Source organism: Hetaerina americana, unplaced genomic scaffold, assembly GCF_022747635.1.
Source record: "Hetaerina americana unplaced genomic scaffold, ioHetAmer1.1.p SCAF_4, whole genome shotgun sequence".
NCBI lineage: Eukaryota > Metazoa > Arthropoda > Insecta > Odonata > Calopterygidae > Hetaerina > Hetaerina americana.
This window is the reverse complement of record NW_027286985.1, coordinates 102,358,761-102,384,599: the sequence shown is the minus strand read 5'-3', so window position 1 is coordinate 102,384,599 and position 25,839 is coordinate 102,358,761. Positions and strand designations below refer to the sequence as shown.

The 25,839-nt window shown below is 38.6% G+C and overlaps 1 protein-coding gene across 4 annotated transcripts; it reads right to left on the bottom strand.

Moving 5' to 3' along the window:
* Positions 1–271: 271 nt before the first annotated feature.
* Bem46 (abhydrolase domain containing 13-like protein Bem46) lies at positions 272–25,178 on the bottom strand. 4 transcript variants are annotated; one of them, XR_011701741.1, is made up of 6 exons: positions 24,507–25,178; positions 24,188–24,419; positions 21,570–21,763; positions 17,243–17,403; positions 12,636–13,701; positions 272–290 (listed from the first exon to the last, which is right to left on the bottom strand). XR_011701741.1 is itself a non-coding variant. In XM_071590494.1 (5 exons), exons 1-5 carry the CDS (start codon positions 24,670–24,672, stop codon positions 13,168–13,170), a joined length of 1,287 nt encoding a protein of 428 aa, XP_071446595.1. In that variant the 5' UTR covers positions 24,673–25,178; the 3' UTR covers positions 12,543–13,167. The 4 variants fall into 4 exon arrangements, 1 of the variants encoding a protein (XP_071446595.1); XR_011701742.1 differs by lacking the exon at positions 272–290 and adding an exon at positions 7,048–7,174; XR_011701743.1 differs by lacking the exon at positions 272–290 and having other exon boundaries at positions 12,543–12,817; positions 13,052–13,701.
* Positions 25,179–25,839: the final 661 nt, after the last annotated feature.

Sequence of the window (25,839 nt, the reverse complement as noted above, 5' to 3'; positions counted from 1 at the left end):
TTGGTTATGTGATATAAATGAGCTTCGCAGAGACGAACTTCTAATTGAAGGGACGAATTTCATATTTGTATCGGGAGGGAATTGACTGAATTATTCATCAATTTCTGCACTTCATGAATTGAGGTGAGATGAAGAAGGGAAAGAAGACATACTTGTTCTAAAAGCTGCCGAGTTTCTTTCAACCTCTCGTCAATGACATGGGTGCAATGAATCTTGGAGACTTCTTCAAAGCTCTTCAGCCTCAAATTATCCTTCGTAGTTAGTCGACATTCACTAGGAGCCATTTTAGACTAGGATTGAGATAAAATGAAACGTTAACAAGGATTATATGCATTCATTATAAGCATTCACAAGTTCTGAATAAAAATAAACAAATATGTCATAATCTAATATGTGGCCGGAGAAATACCACAAAAAGTCTAAGTTTTTGCGGAAATTACTTGAGTATTACACATACCTGTCAATTTTATAACTTCAGACAAATCCAGTTGTCCATTTATCAATCACCTTCTTCAATTATGTGGATGAAATCAGCTGAAGAAAACAAAGAGTGTAGCCATGGAGACCAGTCAACTACTTATCGAAAATTAAGTTTTAATTTTTCTAACGTAGACTTTCACGGTTTGTATAAAAAGTATCGGTAGCAATATTTTCCTGAAGTGTGCGTGAAGCAGTGAAATTAGACCGTCGATTAAGTGTGCGCAGGATTGCAGATCGTATTGGCATTGATGAGATGAGAGTACACCTCATTATCACTCAAAAATTGGCGATGCGACTGATCTCCACTAAACTCGTCCCGAAAGTCTTGACGGACGACCAAGAGCAAAGTCGAGTGTCTGCTTGCAATGACCTTCTGCAACGACATCGCGACGATTCCCAAACCCCCTTACACTTCCGACTTGGCGTCAGCAGACTATTTCCTATTCTCAAAAGTGAAATCCTCCCTGAAAGGACACCGCCATGGGACCCTAAGTGCCGTCAAAGAAGCTGGCACGCGCACTCTTAAGGGTCCTCTGGAATCCACCTACCAAGGAGCCTTCGAGCCGTGAAAAGCCCACTGGCAAAAGTGTGTCGACGCTCAAAGGATGTATTTTGAAGAATGTTGAGGCGTTGTAGGAATATCTGAAATGAATCTATTTTTCCGAAACTTTTAATACACACCATGTGTGCATAAAATTAGTCGCAGCCAATATTATACACTGTGAATAATCATTGGGCAAGAACTATAGATGAAGGTAAGAATGCAAATAGATGATGAATCCATAAACTCATATTTCTCCCATCTATCCACTCTATTTTCAAGAAAAAAACAAAACATTCGACGTGTTCCAAAATATAGAACACATTAAAAGTCAATTAAGTAACAATGGCGAGGAACTATGAAATAATATAAGAAAAAGAACCAGCCGCTTACGTGACTGGATCCCTATGTCGCTGGACGACTGAAAAAAATGCGAGAACCTTAAAAAATTAGAGTCGCACCCGCGATTCACTACAATTCGGAAAATTAAAAAACTTCTAGCTAGATTAAAAGATTCAATTCCGAAACGTCACACGGAAGAGGTATACTGTACACGTTTCTCCAAGAATTTGCGGAAAACACAATGAAACAAACACAAAACATTGAGCCGTTGCAGAACGTGCTTCTTGAAGATCAGGTCACCAGATAAAAACAACTTCTAGGCACAAACAAACAATATATTTACACAGGATAAACAACATCAGGAGAAGATGGATACACGTAATTCAATTCTGGGAAAAGCTACGAGGGTAGGCTGAAAATGAATGCACACATGCATGTAGACCACTAACAAAATGACCTTCAGAAGCACTCCTGGAGGCATGTGAAAGTAACATTCCCCCCAACACGCATGCGCAGGGGTCGTTACATTCATCCAGTGTATTTTGAGAAGCGGAAGTATGGAGGCGTATTCTACAGGGTTCGTCCGGAAAATAAGTGTACTGAGCTCAGGAAAAAAAATTTATTACACTTTTACATATCTTAAGCTAATATTCCTCAAAATAGGACCCTTGTGAGTCGATACACTTGTTCCAGCGGCGTTCCCATTCCTGGAACGCTCCCGCGAAGGCATCATCGGGAACCTCTCGAAGACTCGTCGTCGACCTCTTCTCTGCCCACCACGAACATCTTGTGCCACCGAAAGATCATGTTTCTGGACATGGCTGACTCCCCGTAAGCCTGGTTAATCATACCGACAGTTTCGGTAGACGATTTCCCAAGCTTTACCGCAAATTTGATGGAATAACGCTGCTCCAAAAACTTCGGCATCGCGTTCCGTGACGTGGGTCGAGCGTGGAGGTTCGCGTTAACAGAGCTCCTCACTACACCACAGCTCAGAGCCGACTGCCTTTTTCAGCGTCGCTTGCCAACATACCCCCCTCCAATCGCAGCCCGTCAGAGCGGTGCTGGGCGCGCCTGGAGCGGCGCGCCCAGCCCAGGAGTCAGTACACTTATTTTCCGGACGAACCTGTAGTTCTATGTCAACGCGAGTTAAACAGCGTGCTGTTATCGAATTTTTAACTGCTGAAAAAGTGACTCCTACTGAGATTCATCGTCGTTCGAAGGCTGTTTATGGTGACGATGTTGTTGATAGGTCTACTGAAAATTGATGGGTAGTGAAATTTCGTGGTTTAGTTCCTGGAAAAGCCATTATTGTTGATGAAACACGTAGCGGACGACCGATCACTGCCACAGACGATAAACATCGCAACCTCGTCGAAGATTTGATTCAAAATGACCAGCGAATCACTCAAAAGCGTATCGTAACTATATGGGAATATACAATGAACGTGTCGGCTTCACTATTGAACATTTGAGATACCGTCAAAATCTGTGCGCGATGGGTACCACGCCGTCTTACGGACGAGAAAAATCAGCGTTGATTGGAATGCCTCCTTACTCCCCCGATCTTGCGCCTGGTTTTTGATTTTTTCCTCAACTCAAGAGACACCTCAAGGGTAATCATTAAACCTCGGACTATGGGGAGAAGGTGAAAAATTCGATTATAGCACGCGGTTTAGCTCGCGTTGACATACCACTAGAACACGTCTCCAAACTTCTGCTTCTCAAAATACACGATGATTGTAACGACCTCAAACCTGCGCATGTGTGTTGAGGAGGAATGTTACTTTCACATGCCACCAGGAGTGCCTCTGAAGGTCATTTTTTTGTGGTCTACATGCATGTGTGCATTAGTTTTCAGCCTACCCTCGTGTTTGGAAATTCAAAGAATGACCGTTCAGGAATTCAAAGAATGAGTCCACCAATCGGAGGTGGCCCTCTCCGGAGTTATCAACGACCCAGAGCAGGGCAATAACCCGACGGAAAAATGACTCCACAAGCCGCGGAGTATATGCGGTGCGTCATGCACCACTATGACTTGGATTATTGCTAACCTTCGAAATAGCCGTCTTCAGGAAGGTTCTAAACCTATGGTTCGGGATAAAGACGGGAGATGGGTCTTAAAGATGTTTTCCTGGATGTAACTTCGCAACTCAGGTGCAAGGAACCACATGGTGTCGATCGACAAACCAAATGTCTTAATTCATACCATTCTGTCATTGAACCTGAATGATTAGAAGAGTAAATAGCTTCTGGAGGTTAAATCGCATTCCGCTTTGCCAAAAGTGGTAAGAGCTATGGAGCAAATCATGCAGAAATCCGATTCCCTTTGCCTAAACTCAAATGATGCATTTCTGTTCTGAGGAACACATTGCTTCCCAAGTTTTCCAATAAAACGTCATTGGATGAGTCTGCAAGCTGTTATCCATTTAAATTAAATGGACCCTTTAATTTTCATTACAATTATGCAAATTCATGCTTATAGTATTTTTCTGTAGATCTAATAAGTCTCACATGATGCACCCAATTCATTCCCCCAATAAAATGCAAACATTTGATTTACTATGAGAACGTGAAATCAGTCTAGGATTTGGATTCTTGGAATAAAATGGCAGCTTCTCTCTTTAATACATTTTCCATTAACAACTATTTCACTTGCAACTGCTTAAATACATGGGCCATCAAAAGGCATAATGTTATTTTTATGAATTGCTATAATATTACTTTAATGATTCACATTGCAACATACAATGATCTATGAAACTATGCCAGGCACATTTCTTAATAGGCTATTAATATGTAAACCATTATGGCTTTGAAAGAAGGTATGTGAGCTATTTGCTGTGAATGCAAAGTTAGGTAATTTCCTACAGCCAGTAAAAAGAATTTGGAAAGTTTCTATAACGTCTATCCAAAGTTGGTATGACTTATTTTTCCCCGTATAGATGGATGGATGGGCGGTAGTTTATCTGGCTGGGTACAAGGAGGGAAAGTTTCAGGAAAGGCTGGAGGCCAGTGGCACTTGGCTTTCAACCTTGGCGGAGCGTGGATTGTTCATTTGCGAAACCTCTATAACATGACCTTGTTACACTCCATCATGAACTGGTTGTTGCAACAGGGCTATGCCATCAAATTTTGCATGAAACAGGGCAAAACTGGGAGAGACTCATGACATGCTCAAGGCAGATTATGGTAATAATGCCATAGGTAGATCAGGTGTTTTTGAGTAGCACAAGTTGTTTCAGGAGGGTAGAGAATATGTTGAAGATGCCAAACATTCAGGACACCCTGCCATCTCAAAAGGTGATGAAAATCTTGCAAATTTTAAAGATTTGTTGGACATGAATCACAGGCAAAGTGTTTGCATAGTTTCTGATACACTTGGCATCCCTAAAAGTAATGAGCATCGACTTGTGACTGAAAACATGGGCATGAGAAAGGTGTGTGAAATTGGTGCCGCGAGCGGTCTCAGACGAACAAAAGGAAACTGGGGCATGGATCTGCCAAGAGCTTTTCCACCATGTGTGTGAGGATCCAAATTTTTTAGACAATGTCCCACCAGGTTTCTTCCTGTTCCCCTACCTCAATTCCATGCCAATAGGAAGTCACCACGGCTCTGTGAAAGTGTTACAATAGGAAGTGATGAGAGCTTAGCAGCATTCCGGCCACCACCTTCCAGAAGGCATACAAGGCATGGAAAACCTACTGGCAGCAGTGTGTGGGCACACAAGGGTGCTACTTCAAAGGCTTTTGAGTGACTGCATCAATTCTGGCAATGAATTTTTTTTTGACTCAGTTCTACTACTTTTGGGAGAGACCTTTTTATTGCGGTTTTGGTCAGCTGTTGAACATCATGGAGACTAAAGAGCTTGACAGCAAGAAGACATCAGTACCATATCACTGTTCAGTGTCAAGACTTGAAATTACACATTTTGACTTTCCTAAGTATTAGAGAGTGATCACCCATTTCATGAGTTCCTCTTCCTGAACTTTTCCCAATTTTCCCAGGGAGCAGTCCTTCCTTTTTTGCATTCTCTTTGGAGTTTTTTCGATCTAGTTTCAAAAATTTTTGGAGAATCATCCCTCAAATACCACATGATGACAAGCTGACTTAACTCAGTCCAATTAGAGCGTCAGTTTTTCCAGGTTTGGCATGAGCAATAAATTACTGGGAAGATTAACTGAACTCACGAAGGATTTACGATTCCCACATAATATTCTAGATTTTGCATATCAAACTCCCAGCTTAACAATAAATCTGCTCTCTTCCCAATTTTTGAAGAATTTGAGCATTCCAGACTTTTTCCAGATTACCCAATTTTCTGTGCTAAGTGGCCATTTTGACATAGTATTCAAGGTTACCATCATATGCAATTTTTCTTTTTTTAATTCATCTACATACGAGGGTAAGGTGAAATGTTCTCGGCCTGACAATGAAAGACTTGATTTTCAGTTAGGAAATGATTTTATTTTTCAACATGATTTCCCTTGACTTCAACACACAGTCCAGCATTTCTCCAACATCAGTATTCCTGCAGGGAAATGAGAATCTGGAAGGTTGTAAAAATATCCATCTAACGGTCTCAACTTATCCATTTCAACTTCTTGATTGAATTTTAAGTACTTCCTAGAAACAAATTTCTTGAAATTTGGGAACAGATGGAAGTCTGAGGGTGCTAAATCAGGAAAACAAGGGGATGATTGAGCAAATTGCACCCCTAAGTCCATTGTTTTCCCATCATCAACGAAACTTTGTGAGCAGGTAACAGCAGGTTGTCCTGGTGATAGTTGACATTTTTCTTCTTCACGCCAGGCCTATTCTCGTGAATTTTGCCATCCAGCTGGTCAAGAAGGCTTCATTAAAATTCACTTGTAGTTGTTCTGCCTTTTTAAAGGTAATCAATGAACAGGATCCCTTTTGCATTCCAAAATACATCAGTGATGACCTATCCAGCAGATGCGATCGACCTCACTATCTTTGGCACTAAACCACTGGCTTTCACTCCCTGCTTTGACTGCTGTTCTGTTTCTGACGTGCAGTGGTGGACCCATCTCTCATCCATGTAGATAATTGCTGCACAAAATCGGTCGGTTCCCTCTTGAATCAGTCTGAACATTGCAGTAAAAATCGTTCGATCATTTGCTTTTGAATGTCATTTAGCAAATGCGGCACCCACCTTGTGTAGAGCTTTCAAATCCCTAATTCTTAGCACAAGATGTTTTGCTCCCTTTCTTTTGATATCCTTAAGGCCTTAGCTGTCTTACTCACCTTCACTCGCCAAACGCCCTACATGGTATCATGCACCTTTTCCCTGGTTTCCAATGTGGTTGCGGTTTTTTGCCATCCTTCACTTGGGCCACCTTCGTGGGATGTGTGACCAAGTTTTAATTCAGCTGCCCACTTTTTAACAGTTAATATTGAAGGAGCAGAGTCCCATACACTTTTATCAACTTTGAATGAATTTGCGTAAGGATTAATCCATCCAAAACGAAGAATTTAATGACCGCACAAAAATCAAGATTTTATCCATTTTAACAAAAAACACAAAAGACATCTACTGCAACAATACAAGTAAACAAACTACTCACGAGAACAAGTTAAAGCTTGTCTTGCAAACTAATGACATGTGCACCCAGGCAGGAATCACAAATTTTCACTGATTGGAACATCATTTCTGTGCAAAGCCAAGAACTTTTCACCTTACCCTCGTATTAGCCCAAACGCCTGGTTAAGTCAACAGCCATGCATTCACATTTCCGTTATATTCTGGTGGCTAAAAAAATTCAGCTTCCAAGAAAGCAACAAGGCTCCTAAAATGAAAATATCAACATTTTATGGCATTATTTAGATAGTTACCAAGTAAACTCATGTGTACCCTATTTTTGATTATCAAGGAAAAACTTTGAAATATCACATATTGAGAGAAAAAATACGTGGTCTGTGTTATTTATGCGTGAACTGGTGCAATCTGGCGCCAATGGCATGGACTATAGCCCCACCAGTTGCCTGAGACCCAACCAACCATCTATGCTTGGCACATTGTCGAGCTGTGCGTATGGTGCCAGTTGCATTGGTTTCTGTAATTCTTTTTTTTTTCCATTAGTCGAAAATGGAAATTGGTGAAATCATGGAGAAACGAATAAGCAACAAGTTTTTTGGTGAAGTGCGGTAAAGAAGTTATCAAGAAATTACTAAATCTTTACAGCTGTTTACGGTGATAATGCTCTGAAGAAAATATCTGTTTTCCAGTGGAATAAGCACTTTAAAGATGGCCGACAAGACGCCATGGATGAAGCAAGGGCAGGACGACCTTCAACCACCTGTTGATAACATTGATCGTGTGCGGTCCCTTGTCCTCACCGATCGTCAAAACACTGTCCGAATGATAGCTGATGAACTGAATTTAGGAAAATCAACAGTGCACACTATTTTAACCAAACAAGATGGATGGATCCTTCACCATGACACTACACCTGCATATTCAGCATTGACTGTTCGCCATTTTCTGGCAAAAAATTCAATCGCCATCCTTGATCATCCTCCTCATTAGCCAAATCTCTCCCCCTGCAACTTTTTCCTATTCCCAAAATGCAAAAATGGGATGAGGGGACATCAGTGGGAAGATATGGACACAATAAAGCAAGAAACGACGAGAAAACTAAAAAGCCTAACTGCTGAGGACTTCGAAGGGTGCCTTAAACAGTGGAAAAAAAGATGGAATAAATGCATAGCAACGAATGGTGAGTACTTGGAAGGGAAGTAAATACATTTACTACATCATTTGCGGGAGCTATAATGGAATTTTGAGAAAATTTTCAAAATATGAATGCCATGATAATATTGAAAACAGCCAACAAACAGCAAAATCATTGTCATAGTCCTTTCTAATTTCCAATTCACCAAGAGGAAAAATTTCCAAATTTACTCTGTGGTAGTAGAATTGATCGTATATGTGCCGTAGAGACAAAAAAAATTATGATCAGCGCAGAATAACACATCAACATATATAGAGATATTCGTTTTTACCAACTTTTTAATTTCCATAATTCACACTTTTGACCTAGTTAGAAGAACTAGAGTATGGCATAAAAGATTACACGTATTTCTGGGAGTGGACCGAACAATTATTGTCAAAACCTGAAAAATAGGGGAAACTAATCACAGAAGTAGCAACAAAACTAGTCTCTCTTGAAAGACATCATGGCAAGCTATAAAGAACCATGTCACATAGCTACGAGAACGCGTAAGAAATTAAAGACTACTTTCTGAGAAGGGCTGATATAGCAGAGGACTACGCCACCAAGTAAGATGTCTACCTTTTTTTCAAGCTACAGAGAAAAAAGGTGTGTGGTTCATGGGTTTTTACAGTATTAATTGGATTACGGACTTCTTATCTCAATACAAATGACAAAATTAGCTGTTGGTGGTACGATCTCAGAAGAGGATAATTATCTATCCAGGTTCATAAAAAAACATGCTGGAATTACCATAAATGTATGATTCTGAAACCAATTGAATGGCCAATACTAATGCAACAATGTCAGAGTGTAAAAATCATTCGCCTTGACCGGGATTTGAACATGGATTCCTCAAGGTCCAGTCGAGTGCTTTACCCAGTTAAGCCATCGAGGCATCCTCTTAAACTCTGAAATTTTGGGGGCTTTAAAGGAACAAGATGTTGTGACAAAATACCATACACACAATGTCACAGGTATTCGTAGTCATGCGTGATGCGCCACAGTCCACGAGGTTAAAGCCGAATTTAAACACTTAGTCTGTTTATATCTTGACAAATTTCAGGAGACAAATTTCTTGAGATATTTCAGATTAACGGAGTCATCCACTAATGTGCATTTGAATGCACATTAGTGGATGACTCTGTTAAAAGTTACTGTTGCGGCATCCCCTGGAGTTTCTTTGAAATGGTCAATACTACTTCCTGCCTAACACGATTTTGAATTATTTCATTACAAATCATCCCCAAACCTCTCTCTTCCACTCTCTTCTCCAAACTATGCCATTTCATTAATAACTATGCCCATAGGTAAATTTCTTAAGTAAATTTGGGTAGTCAGAGTTTCAGGATGTCTTCACTTAACCTTTTGCACTTGGATGTTGAGTGGGACTCGACACGGTTAGCAACGGCAGCAGCTCGTATGTTGAGCCACACTCGACACGGAGGTACACCGCGAGGGAAATTGGGATTTTTGTCTATTTTTCCAATAACTTTTCTTGTAATCATCTGCATGAAAGGAAAGTTAAAGCTTAATTAATAGCATGGCTTGTTTTATAAATGAATAGTATCGACCCATGATGTCGTCGTCGACATAAATGCCGTCTCCCAAAGGATGCCACCAGCTACGCAGATGTTTTTTGTAATCTATTTACTGTGTTGTAAGTTCTTTTTCATTTGCATTGTTTGCCCTTCATTACTTGGAAGTCAGCTAAATGTAAAGCAATGTCTTTTAGAGATTATCGGTGTCTGAAAAAAGATCGCCAGAATGTAAAGTTACCTCAGTCAGCTGATCCTTCATTCATAGTTCATTTCTTTTTAGTTTGGACTTTTTCATTTCCTTTTCTTCCTAGGGTCCGCTGTCTAATCAAACATTCTGCGTGCTCTTTTCCTATCCATTGCATAGTCAAGAATCACGAGTAGGAGGGTCCAAGATATGATCTATTATATTCATAGTAAAACACGAACCTTAGGCCTTTTCCTGGAGTCATACTTTTTTGAGGTTGATTCATCATTGTTTGCAGAGTGTCCAAGACATGAGTGATTGATTCACAGTAACTCGAACCCTAGCACTTTTCCTTTGTCGTGGTTTTTTGAGGTTGCATCATCCTCCTATGGTAAAGAACCTTCCATATCTTAGTCCCCGAAATTTGATTACATTTCCAGAAGCATAGCGCAGGTGTTTTCCCTGATTACAGAGGGTTCTTTTACAACAGATGCTTTCCATTTAGTTGGACAAATGCTTTGCCAGCTAGTAGTTGCTCATTCTTAACGATTTTCACCTCCTCACGATGGATAAGTACTCCAAAGAATTAGAAAGCAGCGACGAAGAATTTTACATCAAAACTGACGAATTTATTAACAAATATAATAGTGACAAAAGTGAGTTATCTGAGAATGCGCTTGGAGATGATGAACCAGTCGCTGGGCCAAGTGGAACTATGGAAAGGAAAACGTCCAAAGATCAGGATGAATGTACTGACAGTGACGTTGAATTCATAACGACAAAACGAAGACGCACAATTGTTTATTCAAGTGATAGTGATGTAATTATAGGTGATAGCATTGTGCATTCGGGCATAAGGTCCAGAGAAAGTAGTGTTTCTGGTGGAAAACCGGGAAAAGAAAAGTGGAATGCTGTATCTGTGAATGACCATGAGCCTAGCAGAATCCCCTTCTCCACTGGTCAGTTACGTGTTGGACCTCAAGTTCCCTCTGGATATGCCACACCAATAGAGTTTTTTCAGTTGTTTTTTACAGACACATTGATACAAAATACAACAGAAGAAACTAAGAAGTATGCTAGGCATAAAATTAGCCAGAAAGAACTATCGCCGCGATTCACTTGGAATAATTAGAAAGATGTGACAATTGCGGAAATGAAGGTTTTTCTTGGCGTAATACTAAATATGGGTGTATTGAATCACCCTAACTTACAGAGTTATTGGTCCACGGATTTTGAGTCTCATATTCCATTTTTTCAAGCTGTTTTCAAAAGAGAAAGGTTCTTGAAAATATTTTGGATGTTACACTTGAAAATGATCAAAAGTCAAGTAAAGATTTGAGAACAAGAACCAAGAAGGTAAACTGCTTCCTGTCATACCTTGAAATGAAATTTAGGGAGAGATTCTGCCCTGGAAGGGAGATTTCCATTGATAAGGCTGTTGTTGGTTTCAAGGGAAAGATACACTTCATCAGGTATAATCCTAAAAAGCCAACAAAAGGGGGTATTCGTCTATATGTCCTCTCAGATTCCAAAAGCGGTTACGTACATCATTTGTCCCTTATTATGGTGGAATAACAACTGAAACATTGGTGACACCTGATCTCCCTTTTACTAGCAGAATAGTTTTAGAACTGCATGAAAGATTGAAGAACTCAGTATCTGGTTCTCAAGGCTATCATTTCTTCACTGACAGGTATTACACTAGTGTCACTCTTGCAAGGGAATTGCTAAAGGAAAAAACACACTTGACAGGGACAATAATGCCCAATAAGAAAGATAATCCAACTGTGATCAAACATCCAAAGCTAAAGAAAGGAGAGACAGTAGCTTACAGGGATGAAAATGTAATGCTCCTTGCATGGAAAGACAAAGAGGATAGTCACAATTCTCAGTACGTGGGACACTGCAGAGACTGAGTCCATGGAAAGAAGAGTTTGCGGTGGTGGGAATGAAATAGTTTTCAAACCCAAGGTTGTGACAAACTATACCAAGTTTATGGGGGGAGTTGATACAGCAGATCATTACACAAGCATGTACTGTTTCATGAGGAAAACTCTAAAATGGTGGCGTAAATTGTTTTTCTGGGGGCTTGAGGTCAGTGTTGTAAATTCATTTATATTGTATAAAGAATGCCAACAAAGAAAAAATGAAAAACCGATCTCACATGTGTAATTTGTTAGGAAACTAGTACACGATCTCGTTGGAGAATTCCGAGATGGTACACAAACTTCCAGGGTTAGATTACCATCCACAAGCATAGAGCAACGTTTAGATGGAAAACTCCATTTAATCACACCTCACCTTAACAAAAAACATAAAGATTGTGCAGTTTGCTCTAATCGAAAAATCAAAGGAGGAAGAAGAGAGACGATATATATCTGTGAGACATGTGAATGTAAACCAGGTCTTCATGCTGGTGAATGCTTCCAAAAATATCATACCATGAAAAATTATAGAGTTTAAATGATGGTTTATCAATAAATTTATCAATAATTATGTCAAAAAATCCAAATAAATAAGATTGTATGAAAAGAAACTCAAGTTTTTCATTCTAGTGCCATGCTTAGTAAATTTGGGGTATTTAAAAAATTGAATCCCGAGTAGACTAAGGCGATCGAGAAAAAAGCACCCGAGTGCAAAGGGTTAAATTAATGGTCTTAAAAATCACACAAATATTTTATCTCATTTAATGTCAATATACAAAATAAATAAGACATCATTGCAGGTGCTTTTTTAATTTATTTTACTGCAAATACTTGCTCCAAATACGTTATAATGGACAATTGCAATAATCAACAAAACACTCGCTTACTTGGTGACACTAAAATGAGATGACGTGAGGCACTACACCACCATCTCTCCTCCAAATCCTCCAGCCCTAAGGTCGTCTCTCCTTTCAAAGTCAGTTCTAGGTCCTACTACTCCACCCCACTTGGGCATGTCCCACCACTCAAAATCATTCTTGAAGCATGTCTCCATAATATTCTTCTCATTCTGAGATAGAAGGAAACAATCCTCCTTTCAACAAAAGGCCTTTGATCACAATCATTATTTATTCAAAAGAACATGGTCACACGCAAATGGTGAAGTCATAAACAATACACACGTTACATTTTTTTAAAAATTGGTGATTAAAAATTATTTTAAAATGTTAGTGATAGAAATAAATAATAATAAATAAAGAACACTATTACTGTGACAGGATAGTGATGAAAAAGTCTTAAAAACCTTGCAGTGGCATGACGATCATCACCAGCGTGAGAATCACTTTGCTCCAGAGTGCAACCTGATTCTTTCCAGTTCCGTTAACCCAAGAGAGGAAGGGGCAGTTCACCCATGAGGCATCAGCATGTCTTACTCAACAGCAGTGGAGAAGAGGAGGTGCTTGAGGCATTTCCTGAGGTGTCCCGAGGCGAAGGGGGGCCCGGCCCTGGGGGCCTTAATGGACCTAGTGCTGAAGTGGGCGGTGCTGAGGATGAGTGTGTCAAAGGCAGCGATGCCACGTGCCGTAATGGGGGTGAGCAGTTGGCAGCATCACCCCCAGACTGCACCACCAGAAGGGTTCCATCCCCTGTTGAGTGCATGGGTGGGGCCTTTACAGGGCCTTCGAGAGGAATGGGGGGATGCTGGCCCCCTCGTTGGCAACGCAGGCGGCAGTCGTGGATGAAATTAGCAATGGATCGGTAGTATCCAGGGCAGCTCCAAGTATCATTGTGCCCTCCAGCACCAAATTGCAGCAGCTGCTTCTGCGTGGCCAATGGTGGACAGAGCGAGTGGAGATCACACATCATGCGAGGGGGCACCAACGTGTCTGCCAGTCCAGACACAAATAGCACCGATGATACGCCCAATTTCTGGATCTTTGTCTGTGACAGAAACTGGAATTTTGGAGGAAGGGATAATTATACACATATATTCAAATATAAATTGTCCTCATATGGCTCAAAGTACAACTTTCACTTGAAAGTATATGAAAATTGCCAGAATTATCTCTACAAAATAAACAAATAGTTCAAAGTAAAATCAATACTTTCCATGAGCATATTATTCCAGTTTGATTGGAATAATTAATTACTAATATTTTTGCTTCCTATTCATAGCCCCTCCCCATTAGATTCTCCCTACTTTTTGGTTTTATTTCATTCCTGAGATGGCATTGTAATCATTTCTTTTGAATAAAACCTATTTGATGCTGATAAATATTGATTTGGTCACTGATCCCCCCATTTTTATCCTGTTTCTACTATTCTAATGCTATGGCATTGGAGATAAACAAAATGGTGTTTTTCAAGTATGTTATTTTCTACACACACAATCACAATCATTCAAAAGAACATGGTAATGTATGTGATCATCACTTACAAAATAATAAAGTCATAAGTAATATACATCATCAGTTTACTGCAGTCCTCCATTCCTCTCTATTCAGCATTAATTTGCCTGTATATCTTCTCTCACCCCTGTTAGCTTCTGTGAGTTACTTCCTTTTCAATTAATCCTAAGTACTTGTCTCTTGGTCTTCCTCATACGATCTTCCATTCAATTTTCCCTACTACACATTATGTTGTTAACTAATCTATTTTCCGCCTTATGGTGTGTCCAATCCATCTAGTTCTTCTTCCCTTAGAGACCATTCCTCTTCTATCCTTCTATATACTTCCTCATTCCTCACCATTTGCTGTTAGGCCATTTAATCTTCATCATCATCTAAGCATGATGTTTCAAAGGCAGACCAGGTTTCTATTCTCTAGGGGTCCACTTTTCCAAATTTATCAGTTTCTGATCCGTAGAGTACTAAGCTCCATATGAATATTTCGAACAACTGCTTCCTTGATTGCAGCCTCTGGCTCTTTAAGCATAGTAGCTGCCTATTTTCATGAAAGGCTTCTTTGCTTGATGTCAGTTTAACTTCTTCCATCCCTAGTAACACTAATGCCTAGGTTAAGGTAGATGAAGGATTACACTTGCTCTAGTTTCACAAACGTGATACCCATCTTCAGCTTTTCTCTTCCAAACAAAGGATTTTAGTTTTCTTCCTGTTCATGCTCATACTTTATTCTCATTAGTAATTGGCCCACGGCATTCAGAGTTGCTTGTAGACCCTCTTACATTTCTGCAACTACTGTCATGTCATTTGTGAACTGGAGAATGTTAATTTCTTTGCCATTTACCTTCACTCGTGTGATACCCAAATCTTGTACTTGCTGTATTTCATCTTCTAGATATAAGTTGTACGGGTTAAATGGAAGAAGGGACCATTTGGTCTCAATTTCGCCCAAATAAAGACATCTATCTATCTATAAGTTGAAAATTGCTCTCATCAACTTCAACTAGCATCCTCATATACCTATGTTGTGATGAATAAATTGATTACAACTAGGTATGGCATTTAATTTGTAGCAGTAGTGGTCGTTTTAGGGGAGGTGACTGACAGCTAAGGCCAGTTGCACCATTAGGGATGGATGGGAAAGGAAGAGTGGAGAGAAACCCGGCATCGGCATTAGCCTGCTCTCGTAGAAAGGTGCCAAGGGGTCTGCAGTTTAACATCCCATTCGATGGGCGTCCTACTCACTCTTAAGCGCTCTCCACTAAGCACCTCAAGTAGGGATTGGGATACCACTGAAAAATATCAGCCGCTTCCAGGATTCGAACCGGGCCCTTTCAGCGGGAAGCCTGAACATTAGCCACCGCACCATGCCGAACCCTGGCATTTAAGTAGCTGCTTTCTTCAATACCAAATTACTTAGTGCATAATCTGAGATGATCTTATATATGAAGCATATATATTATGATACATTCATAGATACTAGTACCTCTATCACACACAGGGTAGATGAAACATGCCAGCATGATTGGCTTTTGAACATGCATTTCAGTAGCTCCTTTCCTGATTCCCAATTATTTATGCCCAGAAGAAGTTTCCAAGCACAAAGCACATAGTGTGAGACATTAACATGTAACTCCATGACATATCAGACAAGCAAAACTATGTAAGTATGACTGGCCTTTGTCAATCATTTTCTAAGGCCTACCTTCATTGATTCTAATTATTAAATTGTTTGGCAAAATCAGCTGTCTTTGGGTTATTCCAGTAACTATATTTACCCAAATATCAGTTGATTCTTTCTGTTGCAATTCTTAATGAAAAAATTATCCATAAGCTTAAAATTGACCCACAGAATTTTTATTTTCATTTCCCTGGGCCAAGCATTGCATATTAATGAATTAAGTATGACATTATTTTTCATTAAAAGAAGTTTCTACTAACTTTATTTTCAAAACAATAGTCTTCTTTCATATATTTATTGTTAAAACTATATTTATATTTATTACTCCCATTATACCCAATTACCAGGGACTATTAACATTTGGGGATCGGGATGTTGCGGTGGCTTACTGCTTCTCACTGAGAAGGTCAAGGATTGAATCCTGGTGGAGGCAGATATTTTTCAGTGATACCCCAATCCCTACTTAGGCACTTTGTAGAGAGCACTTTGAGTGAGTACGCCATCCATCAGATGGAACATTTGACTGCAGACCCCTTGGCGCCTTTCATTAAGAGTAGGCTAATGCTGACGCTGAGTTTCTCTCCACCCAAAAACTAACATATACATGCACCTACGAATGTAACTGATATCTTTGCAATGTTTAATTTGGTTCCGGCTTGTAAATTCAATGTTTTTAACATTTCTAAAGTGACTTCGGTTTCCTACTATTATGATTTCTGATTGTTCGGGGGAAAGAATTAGTATTTGTAACTATCTGTACTGGAATCTATCTCCCTTATTTTATCTTTGTGGTCTGATCTTCCTAAGTGCTGTGGGGCCATAATAATTCCTTTAGTGTCATCGTTTAACTTGTTTGTTCTGAATCTTTCTAAAAGTCTCACTTTTTCTCTTCGTATTTCAAGTGGCTGCCAGCCTTAATCCCCTAAGAGACCCGTCACACTTTTGTTCTTATTATAACCATTTTTTACGAATCTGGCGGATTTTCTCTGGACTTTATCTAATTCTTTTTGCCAAATTTTCTCCCAAGGATCTCAAATACAAGCGGCATATTTCAAATGAGGTCTAACTAAAGGAAAATAACACCTCTCTTTAATTTTCTTATTACATTTCCCCACCACCCGTTTAATGAAGCCAAATTTCTTTTAAGCGGATCCACATATTGTCCTGATATCTGCTCCCCATGAAAGGCATGGTGCTAGAACTATACTTCAAGCAATAGATCCACACAGGTCATTTAATTCAACATCTTATTTACAGAATAGTATTTTCCCAAATCCACACAGTGCATTCGGGAACTTAGTACAAACTACTGTAACAAATTCACAGATGTAGAAACATTCTGAGACCATTAAATAAACACCTAGGACTGCCAGCAGTAGTCTCTTTTGTAATTCTTTTTTGCATGCCGTACCTTATTTTTGTAGCAACAGAGTGGTAAATAGTTCAGAACCTTCCAGCCAAGAAGGACAGCTGCCATGTCTGGAATGCTTGTGAAAGTGTTCTCGAGAATGAGACACCAAATCTTCGATGCATATTCTGGATGAGATGCTAAATCAATTGCCACAGCTCCACCTACAAATTAAGGAAAAAACCTGACAAGTTGTTAACAGTTTTCTTAAATGTAAACCTAGTGCACTCATTTTCTAGCATCAAAACATTGATCTGTTTACCTTACGTGTGAGGAGGAAAAATGTGGGCCTAGGTATCTTATGGTAATTACTCTTTTGTTGGGGTATCAGTACAAATAAAACTCCATTACATTTCAATCATTATCCATGCTAGAGCTAAAAAGGTGACAATGAACAACTGTTACAAAGGCTCAGGGTTGGGCATAATGCCCTACTCTTGTAATCTTGATCTAGGACAGCAGTCACAAACCATTTGTCCTCACAGACAACTAAACTCACTTTCAAATTCCACAGTTCAATAACAAGATTTATTTGAAAACATACAAACATTTATAAAATAATGGCCATTAAAATTCAATTTTATTAACAGGGTATCTACACTTATTTCATTACGACTGCTATACCCTTGACGTCTAAAAACTGTTTAATTGCCACAAAATGGTTAAACCTTGTTTAATCCAAACAATATTAGCATGATATTTTGCTGCTGGTTTTTTAGAATTTCTCCGTTGGCTATCATCATTTTATTACTGATGGCAACCGCTGTCCCAGGGTATTTAGCAAAATGTATACAATAAATATACATCGTTAGAATACAGAGAAAATGGCTTTTACGCTGTAAGAAGAACCATGGATTGTATCTTCAAACCATTTTGCAAAAGAAAGACTTTTTATGAGAAAAAATAAGACATTTTCTTATAAATCAAGTGATAAAAATGTAAGTGACTTAAACACAGTACACCATTAATTATTTTAACACACTTCTTGACACTGGTACGTGGTCTGTTCAAAAGGTTCCCAAACCTTTTGAATAGCGCGCTCCAGTTGGTTGTTTTTTTCTTGGAGTTGTGTCCTCGGAAACTTCCCAAATAATTGCCTTCTTTGTTGCTATCTTGTTTTTTGATTAAATATGGTTGTTTATGTAAAGGGGTGTTTGTGAAGTGCAGCAAAAAATTGAATCTGCAAAAATGAGCTCTTTCAAGGAGTGGCATTATTCTAAGAAATTCTGCAAATCATTCATAGAAACTTTTGAGTTGATCACCAAGGCTTATGGTGAGGATGCTATGAATTGCGCTGCATGTTATAAGTGGTTAACCCAGTCTGATGACCCCTACCTTGAGAAAGTGAATGATCTTGTTCGTGCTATCCACATTTGACTGTCAGGAAACTTGCAGAAGAATGTGGCATCTTGATTGATCATGCTACGGAAATCCTGACTGAAAAATTGAGAATGCATCGAGTCACTGCCCTTTTCATGTCTCGCCTGATGACAGCAGGCCAGAAACCACATCAAGTTCAAGTTTGTTAGGCACTGTTTGATCAAGCCGAAGATGAAGAAACCTTCTTGTCCAAGATCATAGCAGATGAAGAGTCATGGGTTTATGGCTATGATATTCAAACAAAGGTGCAACCTTCACATTGGAGTGGTGAAACATCTCTCTGCCCCATAAAAGGTCTGCAAGTTCGCTCGAATTTCAAGGTGATGTTGACTTTTCTTCGAAGCAAAGGGGGTTGTGCATCACAAATACTTACCTAAAGACCAGAGAGTCAACATGGAGTACTACCTGGGGATTATGAAATGCCTAAGAGAGAGAACCAGGTGCAAATAGCCTGAACTTTGGACGAGTAATTTTTTCACCATTACAACACGTCGGCTCATTTGCCTCTCATAATTTGTGAGTTTTTAGCCAAAAACTAGAATGCTGTGCTTCCCCATCAACCCTGCTCACCAGACCAGGCCCCATGCGACTTTTTCCTGTTCCCCAAACTAAAATGTTCAAAGGAAAAAGATTAGTCACCATTCCAGAGATAGAGAAAAATTTTACGTAGGAGTTTATCAAGAATCGGGGAAGAATCGGTTTCCAGGACTGTTTAAAGAAGTGAAAATACCATTGGGATTAAGTGTTTGAGTTGGGAAGGAGACAACTTTGAAGGGGACCCTAACCAATAAATTGTTAGTTAAGTATTTTTTTGTAATAAAATAATTTGGGAAGTTTTTTAACATACCTCCTATTCATCCTTTTATGGGTAACCTTTCACAGTTTAAATAGCAAGTGACATTTTTTTGTATCTGATATGCCTACCTTGAAGGGTCAAGAGGATGTAAGCCTACAAAAATGATGGTAGGACCTTGATACATCACTATCTGCCGTTGAATCCAATGATATCATTGGTATATATATGTATGTTAAGCTCAAGTATTTTAGACAAATTTGGCACCATATAATGAATGTATTGATGCTTTTCAAATTCCAATTTGGTCTGACACTAAGTATTATACCCATTACCTTTCAATTCATGCAATAACAATCACTGCAGCTTCTGGGAAATGTACTTTCCCAGCTCTAACATCAATCAAGAATAGCCCAAGGGTCACAAGGCCAGAAGAATGGTTATCTGATTGGCCAACCAATTCCATAGAATTTGTTGCCTCCCGCATAACTTTATGAAATTTACATAACATATTGAAATGAAAAGAAATTATTGACTTTGTAATTCCACACAATTTTCCATAAAAATTCCATAGAAAGCAAAAAATTAAAAACTGACTAATATTGATGATGCTCTTCCCATATTGTAGGCATAAAGGAAAAGGAAGTAAATTTAACAAACATTTTATACATTTATGTTACCATGTTTAATACCATATTTTGGATATTAAGAAATGAATTAAGGTGGTAATCAGATGGTAGTAATGGGAGTATTAATTACCATTTATGCTGTCTATGGATTAACTTACACAAAATAAATATTGTTCTAATGTGGACTCTTGTGTGGAAATGAATACCATAATTGATAACTCAATATTTTAATTTTTGAAACCAAAAACAACCACCATTTGTCCATCAAAAGAAGAATTACAACAGACCTCATGTCCAAGACTTGCCTAGGAACATCTTACATTCATTGAGGATGGCCCTGATTACAAGGTGCCATCTATTAATGTTGTCAAATGCTTGAGGAAAAGACCATTGGCTCAGAATAATGCACCTTGGAAGTGCAATAACCCTTGGCTGTGAGGACTAATGTGAATCCATCTGCACCATCCTATGATGTTCTCTGTACTACATATTAAATTGGCCTGACGATTGGGATATGACTTTGCAACAGCCATGTATCATCTGAAGACAGTGACAAGAGTTTACAACATTCTGTTGCATATATACCATTACACAAAGGTTGACATTATGAGCATATTCTTTAGCCATTTAACTTATTTTCTGCAAGCAGCCGCTCAACATCCAACCTCTGGGGAATGACCAGTGAATACATCTACTACAATTTATTTGTAATTAATTGACTCAAAATGTCTAGCATGCCTAATGATAGCTGCCAACAACATGAATTAGAATCATCAATTTAAGGCAAGAATTTTTGGTTTTTCACCATTAAACCATAAACACAGTAATCAACCTGAAGGTCGGTTTAGTAGGTGATGGTAGAGTTCACCCAGTACTAAGCCCTATACGGCATATGAAATTCACACATCAGAGTAGGGGGGCCAGTTCCTTTCCCTGTGCCGGTTATGGTTTCCCAGGAAGATCTGGTACCCGAATAATCACACAGCTTGGGTGGAGCTGTAGGTGCCCAGAGTGCCTTGCCCGGGAATCGAACCCGGGACCCTCCGGTCAGCAGTCCAACGCCCTACCCACTGGACTACCACGACCCACTTTTCACCATTATTGCACAATATATGAGAGCATCATCCACGAAGGTCTTCTTTTAATTAATAATGAGCATTAATGGAAGTTTGAAAATGACCATTACAATGTGATATCATTTTTCCTTAAATGTGCATGACTTCAGATCACTTAGTTCTTCAAATACCCCGGGAACAGGGATAATTTCCAAATATTTAAAAGTAATCCCTGAATCTTGAACCTGAATTTTAATCTTTTTCCATGTAACATTCAAACAGTAATCCACAGGAAGTGAATAAAAATCCCTATGTTCTTAACAGAAGAAACATGAAAGCAATGCATATCTTCTGAGAGATCAAATTAATAATGAGGTTAAGGATTACATAATTCCTATCCCACCATATTCATTAATGTAAGGTCTTATAGCAATGAAAGGGGGTTTAAGAGTGGATGGAGTTCATCAACTCACCCAACGACCTGCCAAAAACAATTATCTCCGAGCAGTTGATGTCATTGCGAGAAAGAAGGTAGTTGAGGGCAGCCCTGGCATCCATGTTCAGCCCATCCTCTGATGGAGCTCCTTGGGACAGCCCATAACCACGATACTCAAGCATCAGAATATTGCATCGCACCTGTTGATACAACCCAGCAACATTTTGGAGCCTAAAAATGAAAATACAGGTGATTAAGGAAATCGCAACTTTCCTGCATGAATTATGACAGCCTTCCCAAAATTGGCAATACTCTTTTTTACAACCGCAGGTTTTGAGCTCTAAGCTAAGCATATTTTTGGGGGCACCAATACTGTTATCAGTCAGGTTGCAATTGCGTTTTAAAAATATAATTTAAAACAGAGCATTTAGAAATGAGGTGGAGCTGACATTTTTGAAAGGGATATACTAGGTTTACTTTAGGGTAGGATCTGGTTCTCTCCTTTTATCCATGCTTGTAACCAAGAACCCTACAAATACCTTCTCCTTGTACATACAACCATTAATTTCAAACCAGTGATGAGTAGAGGGAAATTGACAGATAAATAAATTAATATTGGGAGCCCTCTTTTCCTCACACTGATCAAAACCAAAATAACAGAAAATATAATGTACAACAATTGAACTTTGGGGAAAAACATTTGGAATTTCATTAATCACCAATTACCCTTATGGCTGGTGACCTAACACCCCCTGGGACATGTTATCATGCCAGCTTGCAGGGCAAGACCAAGTTAAAATAAGTAGCCACTGCAATTTCCAGTGCTGGTGGCAGTGGGGTAATGTCCTTGCCTGTCAACCCAGGGGTCGTGGGTGGGATTCCCACACAGGTGGGTTTTCCTCCACCTAGACCTTGGATGTTTGTAATTGTCTTTGTTGCATAATTGTTAGAAGTCCTATGTAAAGGCCGAAGTGCTGTTTTCAAATTAATGTGAAATAAATAAGTAATCAGAGTTCACCAACGAAAAATAAAAGGCTAGATACTTAATCATATAAATTTGAAGAATTAACATTTTCAAGCTGTTGATAGGAAGCACCCTTTTCATCAAATGTAAAAAAACTATTAGACTAAATACAATTTGAGGCAACCCATTTCAAGTTACTGATCAATGGGAAACATTTACAAACCAAAGTAACTGAGTCACACTAATGTGGCCTTCCAACTGTTGTTTTAAGTTTCCCATCCATCAATAGACTGTCACTGACTGAGGAATAATGCACTACTTTGTGCAACCTACTTTGTAAAATAAAATGGTTAACTGAAGTTTAACAATAGGGTTTCATGCTGAATGAGACCTATCCTGCCAGTGTAAAAGTGAAAATTATAGCTCAATCCAGCACATGAACCTGTAGAAGAGAAATCTCCATAAGCTTTCAAAGGCTTAAAACAATTCACTTTCATTTGAATAAGTGTTGCCCTTCAGCCATTCAAGCCAACTCATATGAAGATTACAAGACACGAGTTCAGTGGGTGACAGATGAATATTTGGACATGGGCAAACTGGTTCTGATAATCCAAATAATGGGAGTGGATCATAAATTTATAAAAATAATTTCAAAGTGTGCTGTGGATTTTATTCTTGGCAAAGCTGGTAGAATTAGTCAAAGTGACCTGAATTCACAATATAAAAGCATCTTTTTTGGAGATATACAACAAGCAAGTTCATGATTTCCCAGGTTCAGGCCAATCAGATAAATCATGTGACAAAAAAAACCTTAACTACTTGCAAATATGGTTGTGACTAACTTGAAGGTCACATAGGCTCAATCAGCAATTCCACCTAATAGGGCATATTTGAACAACTAGACGGTCATCTTTCCCACAAAACTGGGCACTCTATTTAAACAGATTAAGAATGGAAAACACCAGTTTGAAAGCCGTGGTAAATATATGACTGATAGTGAGTTCAGCTTACATGCACATTTTGTCTCATTTGCAAAGGTATTGGAACTTAATGAGTTCAGTGCACACATGACAACATACAATTATAGAGAATTTGTCTAAGAATTTTTCTAGCAATGAATTTTCTACTGCAACATGCCATTTAAATGCGGTAAAAGAATCAACAAATAGAGATAACAAGAGAAGTTCAGAATATATGAAAATCGTCATATATTACAAATACATATTTCTATCATGATTATACCCCCTGAAAATAAAAGTGTTTTCTACGTGAAGAGCTTTCTGGGTAATGAACTGTCTTTTCAGAGTTAAACTTTATGCTGAATATCTTTGGAGAAACTTGAGTGCATAATGTTTTATGACCATTTCTTTGACACCTTCAGTGTTTACTTTGTCGATTGTTTAGTAATATCTATACTGGTCACGTGTCTTCAAAGAGTAAGAAATTGCTATTGTATATAATTGACTCGTAAAGCTGTAATTTGAGCAGTGCTGTACAACTATGTACTAAGTGCAAAACTTGTAGACATTAAAAACGTTTATGAACAGCAGAAAAACGTCTAATCGAATTTACGACCTTAACTTATAACTTAAATCACTTTTTATACAGTGAAAATTAATTATCAGCATTACTCTATTTTTATTCTAGTCACATAAACGGCCACAAATTGTAGCTATTAAAGTTTGGCACACCTGTGTCCCATGTTTCCCGCATTTCCATGAAGGAAAAGCACAGTTGGAACTTGAGATACCAATTCTCCAGATTGACGGATGAAGAAAAGATGCAACATTACTCCATCTAAACTTCGAATGTATATATTTTCGTATGGTAGGCCGAACATTGTGGGAACCGGAACAAATACTCGGGAATGACTCGGCTGGTCTGGATGAAAAAGTAGTTGATCTTCTGTGTGATAGAGAATTCCTGAGAGAAACGAATAAGCACTTTACAATATGCCATATAAACCTTTTTCATAGCAATAACTTAACTTAGTCCAAATGCATTCCTTACCTGTAATGGCAAAACATAGAAGCAGGAAGGCCAAAAAACCCCCATATACCCAATACAGAAAGAAGCAAGCGAAAACAGCAGCACTGGATAAAGCCCAACATTTCATTAAGGCTGCAGCTATAAATTTAATAAGCTTTGTGCACGAGGCACTTAGTCGTATAGTCATTTTCAGATACTTTTCCTACATGCATCAACTTGATAAATATGTATTATTTTTGTAGTTTCTCTTTGAGCAAAGAACGTGTTCCCATTAAGACACAATGATTTATAGAAAAACATATTACCCTTATGGTTCCCTATTGCGAAATTTCCATACTAAAAGACAGCGAAAATTCATTTCAAATGCCGCAAGTAATTCTTTCCACACAGCAGTATCTTAGTCTAGGCCAAACTTTACATGATGAACGAACGGGTAAAATAATGCTAAAGTCACCGTTGCACAATTTTCTCCTCACCTACGCAATCATTCTTCTTAAATCATTCGCAGTTTACTGAACTAGACGGTGAGCACTTCTATTTATTTGTAAACGACTAATGTCACTGCCATTAACTGACCGAAATGCTTGAAGCCCTTCCTCTCATTACAAATATAATTAGGCAATCTTACCGATGTTTAATGAGGAAAACAAATAAAGTGACACTCAAGAAAATTAACTTAACAACGAAACGTTTAAAAATACAGTGCTGGTTGTTCGTCATGTGTTACATATTTTTTTTGACGAATGCCATCTATCAGTAACAATGCGAATTAGTATAAAGTGATAAAAAGCTGATTTTGGCCCAAAGTTAATGATTCCAATAAGGCACATCGTGAAGAATAAAATAACTAGCTCTAAATAATTTAGACAATGTTGTTGCCGTATAGAAAATATTCAGCAAGAAATAATTGATCAATGTAGAGTTAACTAACTAATATAAATGCTGTGAATAAATTGCATGAATTTATTTTTAGGTAAATTATTCCCAGTTGGAAGGAAGACAATAACATATATAATTTATTTACAGACAGCTCCCATAAATTCGGAAGGTATCTACTATAGACATTATCTGTGTCATATGTTTCAATCGGTACCCTTATTTTATAGGTACTTTAGACAAGTGGATAAAAATTTACAGCAATACTCACACACACTAATCTGGGGATACCCCACGTTTTTACTTCCTCTCATAAATATACCAATCACTGGTAACTCACTTGTGTCTCCATTTCCCCCACTAGATGAATATCAGCTTATATTAACTTCTATGAGCCACCACTAATCTTGACTATTTAACTTGTTTATTTCATTTATTACTCCTTTGACTTCCCATTGGATAAATCTACATATCTCCT